Source organism: Lactuca sativa, chromosome 3, assembly GCF_002870075.4.
Source record: "Lactuca sativa cultivar Salinas chromosome 3, Lsat_Salinas_v11, whole genome shotgun sequence".
Lineage (NCBI taxonomy): Eukaryota > Viridiplantae > Streptophyta > Magnoliopsida > Asterales > Asteraceae > Lactuca > Lactuca sativa.
In genome coordinates this window covers 308,130,416-308,145,210 of record NC_056625.2, presented here as the reverse complement: position 1 = coordinate 308,145,210, position 14,795 = coordinate 308,130,416, and the positions used below count along the sequence as shown (strand labels likewise).

The 14,795-nt window shown below is 32.6% G+C and overlaps 2 protein-coding genes across 2 annotated transcripts; one reads left to right on the top strand and one right to left on the bottom strand.

Annotated features, from left to right (window-relative positions):
* Positions 1-2,339: 2,339 nt before the first annotated feature.
* Positions 2,340-7,995, bottom strand: LOC111880774 (subtilisin-like protease SBT4.14). The gene is made up of 11 exons (XM_023877187.3): positions 7,667-7,995; positions 7,488-7,579; positions 7,120-7,217; positions 6,894-7,034; positions 6,689-6,794; positions 5,602-5,912; positions 4,517-4,719; positions 4,115-4,437; positions 3,416-3,524; positions 3,109-3,322; positions 2,340-2,937 (listed from the first exon to the last, which is right to left on the bottom strand). The coding sequence occupies exons 1-11, from the start codon at positions 7,745-7,747 to the stop codon at positions 2,390-2,392; spliced, it is 2,226 nt and encodes a 741-aa protein (XP_023732955.1). The 5' UTR covers positions 7,748-7,995; the 3' UTR covers positions 2,340-2,389.
* Positions 7,996-8,873: 878 nt separating this feature from the next.
* LOC111880766 (CRS2-associated factor 1, mitochondrial) lies at positions 8,874-11,390 on the top strand. The gene is made up of 5 exons (XM_023877182.3): positions 8,874-9,552; positions 9,878-10,005; positions 10,105-10,330; positions 10,774-10,901; positions 11,057-11,390. The coding sequence occupies exons 1-5, from the start codon at positions 9,006-9,008 to the stop codon at positions 11,225-11,227; spliced, it is 1,200 nt and encodes a 399-aa protein (XP_023732950.1). The 5' UTR covers positions 8,874-9,005; the 3' UTR covers positions 11,228-11,390.
* The last annotated feature ends 3,405 nt before the right edge of the window (positions 11,391-14,795 follow it).

The window sequence follows — 14,795 nt, the reverse complement described above, 5'->3', positions numbered from 1 at the left end:
GTGTTAGAATTCTCAAAACCCTACAACATCTAGCATCCTACATATAAAACATGGGCCGACATTGGTGCCTTCAAACCACCAAACTCAGTGAGGAGACTCACCTTGCACTTCTGAATCCTGTAGATAAATCTATGGCAGTTGGCCCGCTAAAATCCCCACGCTATAATCACAAAACATAATCCAAATAAATATTGGGATCTGAACTTATACAAAAAGTATGAATGAAGGTGAAAGACCTTTTTACCCTCTCCATAACTTGGCCCAAAGCCAAGGACCAATTCAATAATCCAATGGCCCAATCCTAATTAGCCACCTAAAGACCCAAATCATGGTCCAATTTTCCAAATTGGACCCAAATCCCATAGTGAGCCCCCACAAATAAATATATGTCTAAAACCTGATGGCCCAACATGACCCAAAACAACTAAGCCCAAAAGATGGCCTAAACACCGAAATCCCATCCTACTGAGTATACAGGGCATACACAAATTGTACGCTAAGTGTATTGGCTTAAAGGCTTGTACGCTGTGCGTACAGGCTTATACGCCCAATGTACTCCTCCATTCATCCCAAACTCTCTTTTCTTCCTTAATCCATTAATACATTGATCCAAAACATAGATCTGACTTCCTTAAGTTGGATAATCATGTAAATTTTCTAACTTTACGTTCATGCATGACTAAATGAAGCTCTTAAAGCTCAAAAGGACTTATTGGGTGACTCAACACATGCATGTGACCTTAAACCTCATAAAGCTTGCACCTTTATGCATAAGAACCTCATAACAACTCAGATCCAAAAGAATAAGTCCTTCAAACAACTTAACTCATCAATCAACCCAAAAAAGGACCCCAAAAGCATGAAAATCAAGACAAGAAGAGATTTAAGCATTAACAAGTCAAGATTTGAACTTGATACCTCTAGGAGCTTACAAAGTGAAGAATGATTTTGGATCTCTAAGTTCCCCACCGAGCTATAAACCTTCCTCCTTCTTCAATCTCTTTAGAAATGAGCAAAACAACACCTAATTCCCCTCAAGAGCTCAAATGCACATTAGTGGAGGCTAAGGGTCGATTTAGGGTTTTTGGAGGCTTGGGAGCTGGTATAGAGGTCGACCTAAAGACTTAAGATGCTTAAATAGGGTACACACTTAAAATTAGGGTTTTAACTATTCCTCGTATGCCTCGCGTAATCCTCGTACGCCCGGCGTACGAGGCCTCGCACTCTAGATCCATCCTTCGCAGTACGCTAAGTGTATACCATATAGTTGTAACTCATGTTTCATGTTTTGTACTATTTAAATTTAAGACTTTCTTGTCCTAAATTAGCTAAATGTTTTTTAAGGTGTATATATATATATATATATATATATATATATATATATATATGTTTGTGTGTGTGTGTGTGTAAAAGTTCATTTGAGAAGAACATAATTTTGTGAGACAATGAGACCGAATGTTTTAGTGAAATATTCTAATATTCTATTGTTCATAAAAAAATATGCAATATATTCTAACACTATATGTGTTGGAATATTTCAATGTAAAATATGTTAAAATTATTGTTTAAAAATATTATAATATTACACATATTTAATTTTTTTTTATAGAATATTAGAATATTTCACTAGAAAAAAGTGGTCTCACGGTCTCACAAAATTAGGGGTCTCACATGAATCTAACCCTATATATATATATATATATATATATATATATATATATATATATATATATATATATAACACTTTATCCATTTTAATAATACAGAGTTTGAAATTTGTGTTAAAAAAAGCCCTTTTTTGGAAAATGGAAATTCCCATTTTTTCCAACTGTATGCATTAAACCTTATATAGAAAAAAGTCAAAGACTTCAATAAAGTTGATTGAGGGAGGAAAATTGTACAATTGGTGTCAACATTGAAAATGCTGGCTCAATGACCAACATCGTATATGCCTCTTAATCACAGGCTCTCCATGTCCAACAAGAAAAGCTACTTAGCTTATAAAATCTAATTTAAACTACATGAACCGGGTTTGAGTTTGTTTTTCTTTGGAAGAATTTCAATCTCGTTACGTGTTATTGTTATTTTTTTGTACCCGTTATTTTCAACCTTTCCCCAACTACATGCCTACATATGATTGAACATGACAAATAGTTGTTTTGCATTTATAACCCATTCGGGGCTATATTTCGTTAATGACACTTGTTTCAAGTTCTTGATGGTATAATATAACTATTATGCATTTGATCATTAGTTATACACAACATGCCTTGCTTATTCACATAAGGTGTTCAATAAAATGCCTAAAAGAATCCCCAACATCAATTAGACATAAAACATCAAGAAATCAACATCGAAACTTTATTTACTCAGTATGCATCACAAATCACTAATCTTGTGGATCATAAACGACAATTGGACTCCTCACAACATGACAACAACTTCTCCAAATCAATGACCCTGAAACCAATAGCTTTTTAGCATTAGGGTATGCTTCCACTGTAACTTTAAAGCTTCTCCTTTGTAAGATATGTGAGAAAAATAGAGTCATTGGTTCCACAGTTATGTTCACTCCTTTAGGTACTCTAATGGTGGCATTGTAAATAGACATAGCATGTCCTACATTAGTCACAATTCTCCGAAATACCCCTATAGTGACCCCTTTCTTGCTCTTTAAAGTAAGTTGCATGGAAGGGTAGTTGATGGCATCTTCACTAATAAGAGGTGGAATCAATGAAGCACAACTGATTTTTGATTCAGAATTAATTAAAGATGCAATTGATGATCCATCGTATCCCTCATGGCATAGAAATTGTACGTACGACATGTTGTCCATGTCATAGATTAACCCTGGGTTTATGGCTCTTCTAGGGTTTAGTTGACCAACACCATATGCGAACTCAGCTTCTTGGTTGATTTTTGAGCTCATTGGTCTTGCTTTGATCATGTAAACCATTGAAAAAAAAAAGTAAGCTCATTGTGATTTAACTCTTGTTTTTTAAGCTCTTTTCTTGTAATATTATATATATATATATATATATATATATATATATATATATATATATATATATATAAGTCTAGTTATTTACAATTTTAGTGAGAATTTACCAGAAGTCATAATAGCTGATTTTATAGCAGCAGGGGACCAGTTTGGATGAAAAGATTTAACATAGGCAGCTGTCCCTGAAACATGTGGACAAGCCATAGATGTTCCAGACATTATGGTAAATTTTGAGAATTGTGTGTCTCCTTTCAGCCCTGTTAGTGTTTGTAGAGGGGTGTATGATGCTAAAATGTCGACACCCGGTGCCGCGATATCTGGCTGTTTTTATAAAATATAAAAGACTTGTGAGTTGTGAAATATTTTAGTTAATTATAAATGTATATGAGAATGATGCTTATAATTTTTTTGTACCTTTAGTATATGTTTTGTTCCTGGATTTGGACCCCTTGATGAAAATGTAGCAATGAAAGGAGCTGAAATGTTTACTTCTTCAGACTTGTGTATTACTGCTGATGGTGATCTATATTTTAGAAAACCTGAATTATTAGTTTACATGATTTAATCTAGGTTTATTTTTAATAATGAGGATGCGAATGACATTTTCGTCTTTTGTATGTATATATATATATATATATATATATATATATATATATATATATATATATATATATATATATATATATATATATATATATATATATATATATATATATATATATATATATATGAGATATTGAGTACGAGTCTCTGTCTTACCGTTTTAGTTGGGACAAAAATGCAATTTTCGTGTCATTGAAATCAGTCCCAAATTCTTACCTTTTTGGATAGGACAAAAATAGACACTTTTTTAGATGAAACAATAAATTACAATATGTCTCATTGACATCAGTTCTATACATCACACCTTTATGGATGAGACAAAAAAGTTGGAAAATTTTGTCTCATTCACATGAGTCTAAACCTATCCTACCATTTTGGTGGGATAAAAAATTGTGATTTTTTTTTGACATCGGTTCCAAACTCTGAATCTATGTCCAATGCATGCTAAACACAAAACATATTTCATTTTATGTAACAAATGTTGCTTTACTTAATGATATGTGTTTTTACCTTGTTGAATGTATATAATTCCTTATGTTTTCACCAACCATCGAATTCACCATGGTCGCTGGTGCCATAAAAATTTGAGCTGTATCTAAAAACACTTCACTTTCAATAATCGCCCCAATTCCTCCTAATCCTTTAATAACCGAATCCGAACCCCAAGTCCCAAGCTTACATTGCACAAGCTTCCCCTTCACTTTACTTGCGTCCAATGTATCTTCAATACAATACCCTGCACTTTCCTTACTTTCGATATCAATTGCCACATCATTCCCACTTGTTATCGGGTAAAACTGTTGTTTCGGCTCAAAACCATTTATCCCAATTCCCTGTAAACACAATGAATTCCACTAAGAACCTTGTGGAATCTCAAAATCTTGAAATTCTGGTGTTTTTTCAAGAACTTACGGTTAAAGTCTTCCCATTGCCTAATACAACTTTGCTTTGGAATCTTCGGTCAATGCCGCTAGCTGCCACTGTCAAAAGCCATGGTGCGTGGTTCGCCACACTGCCTAAACTTGGTCCGTCGTTTCCGGCCGATGCAATTGTGAGAATCCCGTGATTCATGGCGTGGAATGATGCCACAGATATCGTGTCATTGGTGTATGCACCTATAATAAAACCATGATCATGGCTTATGTAAGACAAATTAAAATTAGGTTGAACCTTTTAATTTCACCAAACTATGAAGACCATTTCTTGAATTTACTTGAGTTATGTGCTATCAGTAACATCATCCACCTTGCTTTTAATTTGATATAGATGGGAAGGTAATAGAGAAAGCCAACCGAACGAGTCATGTTTGGTTGCGCATGATTCCTTTTACAAGGTGTCTATTTAAAAATGTTCTATTATATTAGTTAACTATGAGTATTGGATTTGTTATTTACAAAATTACATGAATTAAAGATAATAAAAGCTTGTTAAAATACAAGAAACCCCATGAATCCATTCAAATTGAGTAGCTGAGGTAGACGTCGACAGTTGTGCCCCACGTTACTAACGCTTGTTAAAATACAAATAAAAATATAATAAAATAAATGATTTTCTAGTTATTATTATGAAATGAAATTATGATTTAATTAAAATTATAGAATTCTTGATAAAAAACTTTGTGGCAGTATATCTGTTAGAGTAAATTACAATTGTGTTCCAAAATTAGTCATTTACTTGGAAGTTGGAACAGGGACCACAAAACGAAATCTATAAACGAAATCTTTCGGGGAACAAAATTTGCGAAAATCAGCTATAACGTGGACAAAAAATGTAATCTAACTCAAACTTCTATAAATAAAAGTAAGTTATAGTAAGTTATGTTTAACATTTTTCATTTAAAGCAAACCTTGCCTTTAGATTGAAAAATAAGAAAATGGAACGAATCAAATTCTTTCATGAATGGTCTAATTCTATTTCATCAGTAAAAACAAAACATTTTTTTTTCAATTCAATTTATCATACTAAAACACTATCTTAGGCTTGGGGAGTTACAATACCTGTTAAACCACCGATCGAAATTGATATAATATCAACTCCATCATGAATGGCGGCATCAAAACCCGCTAACAAATCCATATCTGAGCAACCCGAGCTAGCCCAACAAACCTTATACATCGCGACTCGAGCCGATGGCACTGCTCCACGAGCTGTGCCTTTGGCTAGACCAAATAGTTCCGCATCCTGGACCATGCCCCCGGCTGCAGTTGATGACGTGTGGGTCCCATGGCCATCAGTGTCCACGGGTGAAAGTATGTCATTCGGGTCAGGATTCCCATCTAGCTTGAAATACTTTGCGCCTATAAGCTTTCTATTAAAAGGGAAAAATAACATAAATTTTTGGTGCTTGAATTCATACCACACTTTAATAACATAATCAAAAATGGAAAATTGCAATGTAAGCCATGTACTTCATTTAATACCCATATCAACAATGTAATCATGTTTTTCTACAAACATATTTGTTTTCTTGTAATAGCAATGTACTTGTAATTTTTTTATCCATAATGGCGCAATGTTGTTACATCACTACCAATATCAGCGATATACTTTGTTTGCTAATATTGTCATTGTTGGTAAAGTAATGTAAGTTTGTTGCTATTATGGTTTAAGGAATTGTAAGCAAATTGCTACTATATGTAAATAAATATAAACACGTTGCTATTATGGGTTCAAATCACTGTTATGGTTAAAAACTGCAAATAACTTTGCTATTATGTATAAATAAATGTGAGTACATTGCCACTATCGGTAAAAAATAAAGTGCATTGCCTATATTTGTAAAAAGATTATGTTACTATTTCCTTCAAATTGCTCATATCAAAATTAGTCATGCACTTCGAAGAACTATACCACAACAACCATGAGCATCTTGCTATTTAGTGTGCTTAATAGTTTTTGAGTGGTACATTTTGAAAAACATACATTTAACATATATATATATATATATATATATATATATATATATATATATATATATATATATATATATATATATATATATATATATATTATAATTTTAAATCTGTTTATTATGTGAAAAGGGGGTTATGTTAACATCCCAAAATATGAATTTAACTAACATACTTATTGCATCCCGAAAAATTAGCAAAATGATGACAAGATCCTTTCCATTTTGCGGGTGGAGGGCCAAATCCTTCATCGTTAAAGCTGTCCGATTGTGGGGTTATTCCTGTAATTTAAAAACCAAAACTTTTTTTATTTTATAAAAAGTAAACTTAAACTAGTAACATAAATTTTTAAAAAATTGTATAAACCAAATTATATAAACCTGTATCCATAACACCAACAATAATATTGCTCTCAGTCTTCTTCCTTCTTGCCGTTTGAGGAAACCCTAAAAAATCCCATGATCTTGTTGTATGTAGTTTGCGATATTGATTAACAATAACAGATTGTACGCCTTCCATACCTTAAAAAACAAAACAAAAAAAAACTTTACAAACAACATCGACAAATACGTGGTGGGGTGGGGATGGGTAGGGTTAGGGGGTTACCCGACAACTCTTTGGCTTCAGAACTCGAGAGCTTTGCTGCAAACGCGTTAAAGCTTTTCGTATAGCTATAGACATGGGATTCCACTGCTTCGAGCTCACTATATGTCAAAACATGTATGATAATAAGGGTTTTATGTTATTTTTAACATCCAAGAGTTTAAAAACATGTCTTTGTCTCATTTTCTTTTTTTAACGGGAATAATAAAGTATAATTTTTTGTTCTATTGAGATTAGCAATATAAAGTTGTTATGTTCTATGTAACAAACAAGACTTAAATGTGGTGAGTACAAAACCTCTAAAACTTCAATTTTACAAAGAAAATGTTTTTGACTCGTGAAACTAGATTTACGAATTTACCGATTATTACCTTCCTTTTAATTCCGAGAGGATGTCGATGTGTGTTCTTGCCTTGGATTCCTTGTTAGCTAATTGATCACTCAAGAACACAATGTAAAAATCCTGTGGGTAATATTTATCGATTACAATATAATGTGTAAAATATTAACAAAAATGTATATATATGTTTAAATTTTTAAAGGAAATTACCTTTGTTTCTCCATTAACTTGTAGCAAGTGACCTCTTGTGAAGAGAAAAAATAGAAAACAATAAAGAGAAAGAATGTTCATGTTAACGAGTTATAAAATTTTAGAACAATAGCATATCATGAAAACATAAGTTTCATAAGCATCATAAATAGCGAGTTAATAAATGAGTTGAGTAGGGGTCTCAATTGGGAAACCTTAAAGAAAGATATCTAAGATTTGTTGTTCTTTTGTTGTGTTAGAAAAGAAATGTCCTATTTATCTAGGCTATTTAAAAATTTGCTTAAAAACAAAAATGTGATTGTGGGTCCCGATTTAATTTGACAATCAAGATTTTCTTGTTCTTCTGTAATGCTGAAAGAAATATGATATCTGAACTCTCTAGTATTGCATTTTTTCCCCTATGACAACGTTATAAAATTCTAAACGTTATTATATCAGTCATTTAGTGGTGATCATTTAGAAATTAAGCATTCCAAAGGAATTGTCCCATCTTAGAATTAACTTTGATGTAACAAGTTTTCTATAAAATGTAGCCGTTATAATAATGTCTTCCGATCACAAAACAATTTTTATTGTTCTATTTTGCAGTTTTTTCAAAATATAGTGAATTTATAAGAAAAAGTTTTTAAAGTATCATATCTTTTATCCTAGTACAACATTATAAAAATCTATCCATTGATACCATTATATCAATGCATTCAAGCATCTTATTTTCATTTTTCTTATCACTAGTTCGTAAAACTAGTTTGTAAAATATACCGATTATAGTATTATCATAAAAATACAACTTTTATGGTTATAGTTAGGTAGATATTTATAAAATATGGTTCTAATAAGAAAAAAAATAGATTACACATTGTTTGGTCATAGTTTTCAAATAAAAAAAATGTAAATAAGAGGCTATAATACATAAGTAAATTAAAATTTATTATATTTTTTTGTATATTATAGCATCGTATTTTCATTAATAGTTTCCATTTACGGCATTTCATGAAGAGATCATTATCTAGAAGAGGATAAGTGTCTTGTAAACAAAGATCTCAACACTTGTATTTGAATGCAAGAGTTCAGAAAACTTAAAAAGTTAATACGACTTATACAAGTGGGACAAAACTTAAAAGTTCTTAAATGAAAAACCATATAAAATTGAAGGGCATTTTTTTAAAAAAAATTTAGAAACTTCATTTTAAATTTAATTTTAAATTTAAAATATAAAAAAAATACTGTACAATCCAAATTCCAAACACCACCGTTGGCTCTACCCTCCGGTGACGATCTCCCTCCCTCCTACGCCCTCCGGCGACCTGACATAACGGTGGAGCCTTAGTGTGAACTAGAAATGTTCATATTCCTCCTCCGTCGTAGCTCCTCCCGCCGCCTCTTCTCCACCACCTCCATTCCTCCTACCACTCCTAGTTTTTCAAACCTTTACACTAAATATTCCTTTACTCCGCCTCCATCACTTGATAAAAACCCTAACAAACAAATACAACATGCCGATAACAATAACAGTAACAACAAAAAGAAAAAGAAGCCTCCCTATCGTCCTCCGTCTTCTCTAGACAGGTCCGGCGATAAACCTATAAAGTCCGACCTCCCGTTCGATTTCCGGTTCAGTTACACCGAGAGCAATCCTGCAGTGAGACCTATCGGTCTCCGTGAGCCAAAATACTCGCCGTTTGGACCGGAGAGGGTTGATCGTGAGTGGACAGGTGTATGCGCTCCTGCTGTCGATCCTATGGCGGGAAAGGAGGAGACTGAGAAACTGGAAGAGAAGAGGAAGAAGATTAGAGAGAGGATTCAAGGCGAAGAGTTGACGAACGCTGAGCGGATTGCTTTGGTGGAGAGATGTGGGAAGCATAAAACCAAAAGGCAAATCAATTTGGGTAATTCCCTTCGCATATTCTTCCATTATTATTGCAAATTGATGAACATATTAGAGTAAATTGAGATTCTTACGATTCATTCAAGCTATTGAAGATGGTTTATATGATTATGTTAATATGTTATCATGTTCAATAAAACCATCAATTTGGGCAACTCTTTTGACATTCTCTTCCATTATCATGGCAAATTGATGAACATGTGAGAGTAAACTGAGATATTATGATTCATTCAAGTCTCCTGTGTCAAATTACTGTCTTTTTTTTCTTAATTTTGTTCTTGGTGATAAGTAGATAACATATGTTTATATCTTCTGTGGATTTGTAGGAAGAGATGGATTAACACACAACATGCTGAATGACATTCATAATAACTGGAAACATGCTGAAGCAGTTAGGATTAAGTGTATGGGTGTACCAACTGTTGATATGAAAAATGTTTGCTCACAGTTAGAGGTAAGATACTCTTTCTTTTTGACTTAATCAGCTTTCTCCATTAACTCATTACTTATTACAAATTTGCCCTCACTTACAATTTCCCATATATTTATCAAGGATAAAGCATTTGGTAAGATCATACACAGACATGGTGGTTCGCTTGTATTATACAGAGGAAGAAATTATAACCCTAAAAAGAGGCCAATAATTCCATTAATGTTATGGAAGCCCCAAGAGCCGATTTATCCAAAGCTTATAAAAACTACCATTGAAGGTCTAAGTATTGAGGAAACAAAAGAAATGAGGAAGAAAGGTTTAGCTGCTCCTGCCCTCACAAAACTCGGTAATTTCTTAAGCTTCAATTATCAGAGCTACTCAATAATTGTTATTATTACTATAATTAATAATTTTTTAGGAATAAATGCAAGAAATAGCAATGTACTTTTGTATATTTGTGTATTATAGCATCCTACTTTGATTTCTTTTTATTACAATTACAACATTGTAATTTCATTTTTTTTTCTTTCTTAATTTGGAAAATCACACCGATTATAGCATTATACTTAAATTTTTTTTTTTTGTTATTATATCAGTGAAAGTGTAAAAGTTGCTTTGTGTTTGGATGACATTGCTATAATCGGGAAATTTTTTAAAGTATATAATAGGAAGAAACGAAAGTAGGATGCTATAATAAACAAATCAATGAAAGTACATTGCTATTTCTTACTTTTATCCCTCTTTTTTTTATTATTTTATTTATTTTTATTGTTGTTATTGTTAATGCAGCCAAAAATGGATATTATGGTGGTCTTGTTCCTATGATTAGAGACGCCTTTCTCGTGGAGGAGATGGTAAGAATTGATTGTAAGGGTCTTGAAAAGAAAGATTACTCTAAGATCGGATGCAAATTGAGGGTAAGTTTTTCCCGCCTTTTTAAAAAAAAAAAAATATTTGTTAAGGTGGGACAAAAAGTTTAATTTTTGTCCTATTGACATCAGTCTTCAGTTAGTCTGATGCGCATGTCAGTCGGTCTGATGAAGCGGTACAACTTGTTTTGTGTTATGTGTAGGATTTGGTTCCGTGCATCCTTGTGACATTTGAGAAAGAACAAATAGTTATATGGAGGGGTAAAGACTACAACCCGAAAGAAGGAGGATGTTTTCTCATGTCACGTGAATTTTTTGACATTGACTCAGGGTACAAAAGTCAAATCGAGTCCGAGTCTAGTGATGATAAGTAGTTCTTTTTATATATATTTTAAATATTTAAATATATAGAGTTATATTGTTGATATAAATCTAGGGTCCTTGATATTTCCTTGGTTTTAGCCTTTTAGGTTTGAATTCGGTTCCAATATTGGGGTAAATGAAAGAAATAGCAATGGGCTTTTATTTATTTGTGAATTATAGCATCCTACTTCCATTTTTTTTTTTCCATTGCGTACTTTTAGTTTTTTTTTTATGAAGACATTTTACTTTGAAAAATCTACAAAATTGTAGGATTGTGGTTTTGATGTTTTTCTTATTACTTATTAGGATGCTATGATAAATAAAGCAATGAAAGTATGCTGTTTTTTCTTGCGTTATCTTGAATAATACGTCCAATTATAAAGGTGGAAATTGCTTTGTATTTAGATGACGTTGTTATAATATGGTAAGGTTTTTCAAAATATAATGTTGTAATAGAAGCAAATGAAAGTAGAATGCTATGATAGATAAAGCAATGATGTTGCTATTTCTTGCATTAAACCCTTAGAATTATTGTTGAATTTGATTTATGAGTTGTGGTTTTGTTTGGTTAAGTTCGGTCAACAATTGTATAACCAATTTGAATTTCTATATTCTGAACATAACTTGAGCATTTTTAGTACAAAAGAGGCATTTTTGTTTTATGGCACAAAAACGAAATTAAAAGTATTTGTAAATCAAAATTTGAAAAAGTGTGCTTTTATGGGAACCCTTACAAGAAACCTCAATCTTAACGAAATATGTTAAATTGTCATTTATAACGTTTTTGCACCTTTATGAAGCAATTCTTGGTAGTTTCCAAAACAAACACTCAAGGAAATCTATCTTTATATATCAATCGAACAAACCGAATATTTTTCCAAAATATTTTGAATTCACCATTGTCCACTTTATTGCTACAAAACCTGTCCAAATAAAACCTTTTAAAAACAACTAGATTATGATCTGTGTTAAACGTTGAGGAATGCATATAAAAAACATACAAATGTTTACAGAACTCTTAAATTGAATTTATTAAATTCTTTGAATACATATATTTAAAAGAATTAATATCATAAAACAAAATAAAACATGACTTGAAGATTAAAACTATAAATAAAAAAAACAAAATATTCAACCATAAACTAATGTAAAATATTAAAATATCTTCATGAGAAAAAACAACGATTTTCAAATGCAATTTAAAATCAATACAATCACATATTTCTACTTGGCATAGTAACTATCTCAAAATTTGAACAAAATGAAAATATGTCATGCGAATGATGAGTCGGAACGATGTGATGAATCGTATTTCATTTAAAGAAATAAAAGAAATTGTTTCGATAATTCCACAATTCATTTTCACAAACATTGTAATTAGTAACATCTAATTTAATCCACCGATTTTGAATAAAAACCCAAATAGCCCACGAACGATCTCCACTTGTAGAAAAATATCCTAATTTTCCATCAAATTTGATAAGTCTCGATGTATAAGAGTTGATATATTAGTAATAGAAGGTGCATATATGACTCAATATTCTTCCGAATATAAATCAAATCGCAAAATATTTTAGTTAGACAATAAGAAGTAAACCATACCTTCACTTATGATTGCCTTATCCGAAACAGGATAAACAGAAGATGGTAACCAAATATTACGAATCTCCCTCCATTCTCATGTATTAGAGGCAAAATTTTCTAGGTGAGAGTAATCATAGTCCATCTGATCCTTAAGCAGGTCACTACAAAGAAAATAACATATACGTAATAAAATAATATACCTAAAATACAATACAAATAAAGTCTTGCGATGACAGTGCGTATGATAATCGAATAATCTTGAAATGCAACGACTTCCAACTAATAACCACCATAGCAAACTTTACTGTAATGTGTTTAAAGATTGGAAACGGTAACGATTTGCAATCTAAAGTCGTTGCTTTACAAACAAATAAAAACTTTTATGAATATTCATCTTCATTATTACATTCACCAACAATCAGTCCACACAAGAAAGATGCAAAAATTGCACACAAATTTGGTATACAAGTAATGGCAAAACTTTTCTCACCACGGAACGAACTGATGCTCTACGGTTCCCCATAATTTTTTTGTTGAACAAAAACTCCAAAAACCACATTATTTCTCCATTTGCAGAAATCAAGAACATGTTTGTTGTACGTTAGTTTTTCAAAATATTTACTTGTAGAAATCACTCATTTCTATATGTTTGGTGTAGTGTGTTCTATTGGTTATATAGATATGTAACAACGTAAATTTTCAAAACAATTTTTCATTTCCAAACATAATAAATTTCATAAAACAATTTCAAAACTCATTGTATCAAATGTTATCTCAGAAAACATGTCCCAGAATATCAAACACATAAATCTCTATCAGTGTATATGGATCATGTCGGCGCCTTCCCGCGATCCTCGCTGGTACCTGAAACACATATCACACAACACGGTAAGCATAAATGCTTAGTGAGTTCCCCAAAATACCACATACAACACTTACGCCACTCAAGGCTATAACTCTACAAGACCTTCCATTCAATGTGTCTCAGGGGACTTCCGTCCCATAATCCTGGTAGACCTTCCGGTCCCACTTCTCTGACCTTCCGGTCCATATAATCTTGACCTTCCGACCCATACACTATTGACCTTCTGGTCCATATCATAATACTCATAACATAACATAGCACATACATATCATATAAAAACATACATCACATACTCATCATAGCACATAAGACCTTCCGGTCACACCGAACCTTCGGCTTGACTGGACCGCCACGTGGGCCTACAGTCTCCCCGGACCGCTCATAGGGTATGTTGGCCTTCAACACAAAGTAGGACCGCCTCAACCCAAATCAACAAGAAAATAACCATGTACGCATACAAACATTTACTGGCATATACAAAACATCGAACATATCTATCTCACTGATTACCACACATAGCAATCTCTCATAAGTAGAGCACTGACCTAGCAAGTCACTAACATAGCAATCCCTACGGATCATAAGAACATAACATATAGTCTATCCTGATTATGATCTAACGGATCATATCCACATGTAGCATATCATAACGATAACAACTAAAGGGCCGACCTTGGTGCCTTAGATCATATCGATATAGTGAGAATAACTCACCTCGCAGATGTCGACTCGAAAGGTGAACTCCAACTCTAGGATCACTTGACACAGTGTAACACCGTAAAAATTAAAACAATTTTTAATTTTTAAAACATATTTTTCCAAACACATTTATTAACAAAATCTCATTGTATCATATCCTTGTTTCACAAAAGCATTTCCCAAGATCGAAATACATAAAATCCCATGTGTGTGTACGAATCATGCCGGCGCCTTCCCGCGATCATCACTAGTACCTGAAACACATAACACATAACACTGTAAGCATAAAGCTTAGTGAGTTCCCCAAAATACAACATATAAAACATGTTAGCCACTCGAGGCTATAACTCTGTGGGCCCACTGGCCCTAACTCTGTGGACCCTCTGGTCCTAACTCTGTGGACCTTCCAGTCCTTACTCTGTAAACTCTAG

What these genes read in the sequence shown, in the direction of transcription:
- LOC111880774 (XM_023877187.3), bottom strand. Translation starts at nt 7,747, where the DNA reads ATGAACATTCTTTCTCTTTATTGTTTTCTATTTTTTCTCTTCACAAGA. An exon ending in CTCTCGGAATTAAAAGGAAG is followed by an intron (nt 7,218 to 7,487) that starts GTAATAATCGGT and finishes TTTGACATATAG; the next exon opens with TGAGCTCGAAGCAGTGGAAT. An exon ending in ATCAGCTATTATGACTTCTG is followed by an intron (nt 2,938 to 3,108) that starts GTAAATTCTCAC and finishes ACATGATCAAAG; the next exon opens with CAAGACCAATGAGCTCAAAA.
- LOC111880766 (XM_023877182.3), top strand. Translation starts at nt 9,006, where the DNA reads ATGTTCATATTCCTCCTCCGTCGTAGCTCCTCCCGCCGCCTCTTCTCC. An exon ending in ATGTTTGCTCACAGTTAGAG is followed by an intron (nt 10,006 to 10,104) that starts GTAAGATACTCT and finishes ATATTTATCAAG; the next exon opens with GATAAAGCATTTGGTAAGAT. An exon ending in AGATCGGATGCAAATTGAGG is followed by an intron (nt 10,902 to 11,056) that starts GTAAGTTTTTCC and finishes TGTTATGTGTAG; the next exon opens with GATTTGGTTCCGTGCATCCT.